Genomic DNA, 616 nt, shown 5'->3' with positions numbered 1-616 from the left:
CTGGACTTCGAAAAGTTTACTGAGACAAAGACAAAGACTTACATATTTGTGATGGTAATCTCGTTTCTTCTCTGAATCAAAATATTGAGTACAGTAATTGCAACAAAATTTGTTATCTGGATCAACTCGATTGAGGTGAAGTTTGAGATGAGCATAGAATGCTAGATTGCTCTTGTAGTCTTTCTGGAAAAGGAAATAACCAAAGATAAATCAGCTTGTGTATAATGTTATATATCTATCTATATAAAATATGTAACTCCCTAAGAGATTTCAGTAAAAATAACCATACTAAAAATGTAAAAGTAAAACTGTTCTACACCACAGCCTTGTACTGTCATGCAATATCAGACAATGTTATCCTTTACCCATTCACTTATAATCTTTGTCTTTGCTTCACTGCCACCTTACCTGACAGATGTGGCAGGTGTATGTGTAAGTATTAACTTCCTGTCCAAGTGATCTGTCTCCCTGAATTTGGCCATAGTAGAATGGTTCCAATTCCACTGCATCAGGCGAGTTGGCAACTGATGCACTGACAGGCTTTGGAGCTTTCTTTGGTAATTCTGCTGGAATGCTGTGAAAAGGGTTAATGAGGTTAATGCCCCACAGACAATGA

The 616-nt window shown here is 36.9% G+C and overlaps 1 protein-coding gene across 1 annotated transcript in view; it reads right to left on the bottom strand.

Annotated features, from left to right (window-relative positions):
• Positions 1–616, bottom strand: part of LOC119590726 — a gene marked incomplete in the record, with an annotated part of 107158 nt that overhangs the window by 11387 nt on the left and 95155 nt on the right. Inside the window, 2 exon segments of the mRNA XM_037939414.1 lie at positions 43–183; positions 409–574. Coding sequence (XP_037795342.1) covers positions 43–183; positions 409–574 — 307 coding nt within the window.

The sequence above is a fragment of the Penaeus monodon genome, chromosome 27, assembly GCF_015228065.2.
Source record: "Penaeus monodon isolate SGIC_2016 chromosome 27, NSTDA_Pmon_1, whole genome shotgun sequence".
NCBI classification, from domain to species: Eukaryota; Metazoa; Arthropoda; class Malacostraca; order Decapoda; family Penaeidae; genus Penaeus; species Penaeus monodon.
Note: the sequence above shows the minus strand (reverse complement) of the source record. Positions and strands in the feature narration are given on the sequence as shown.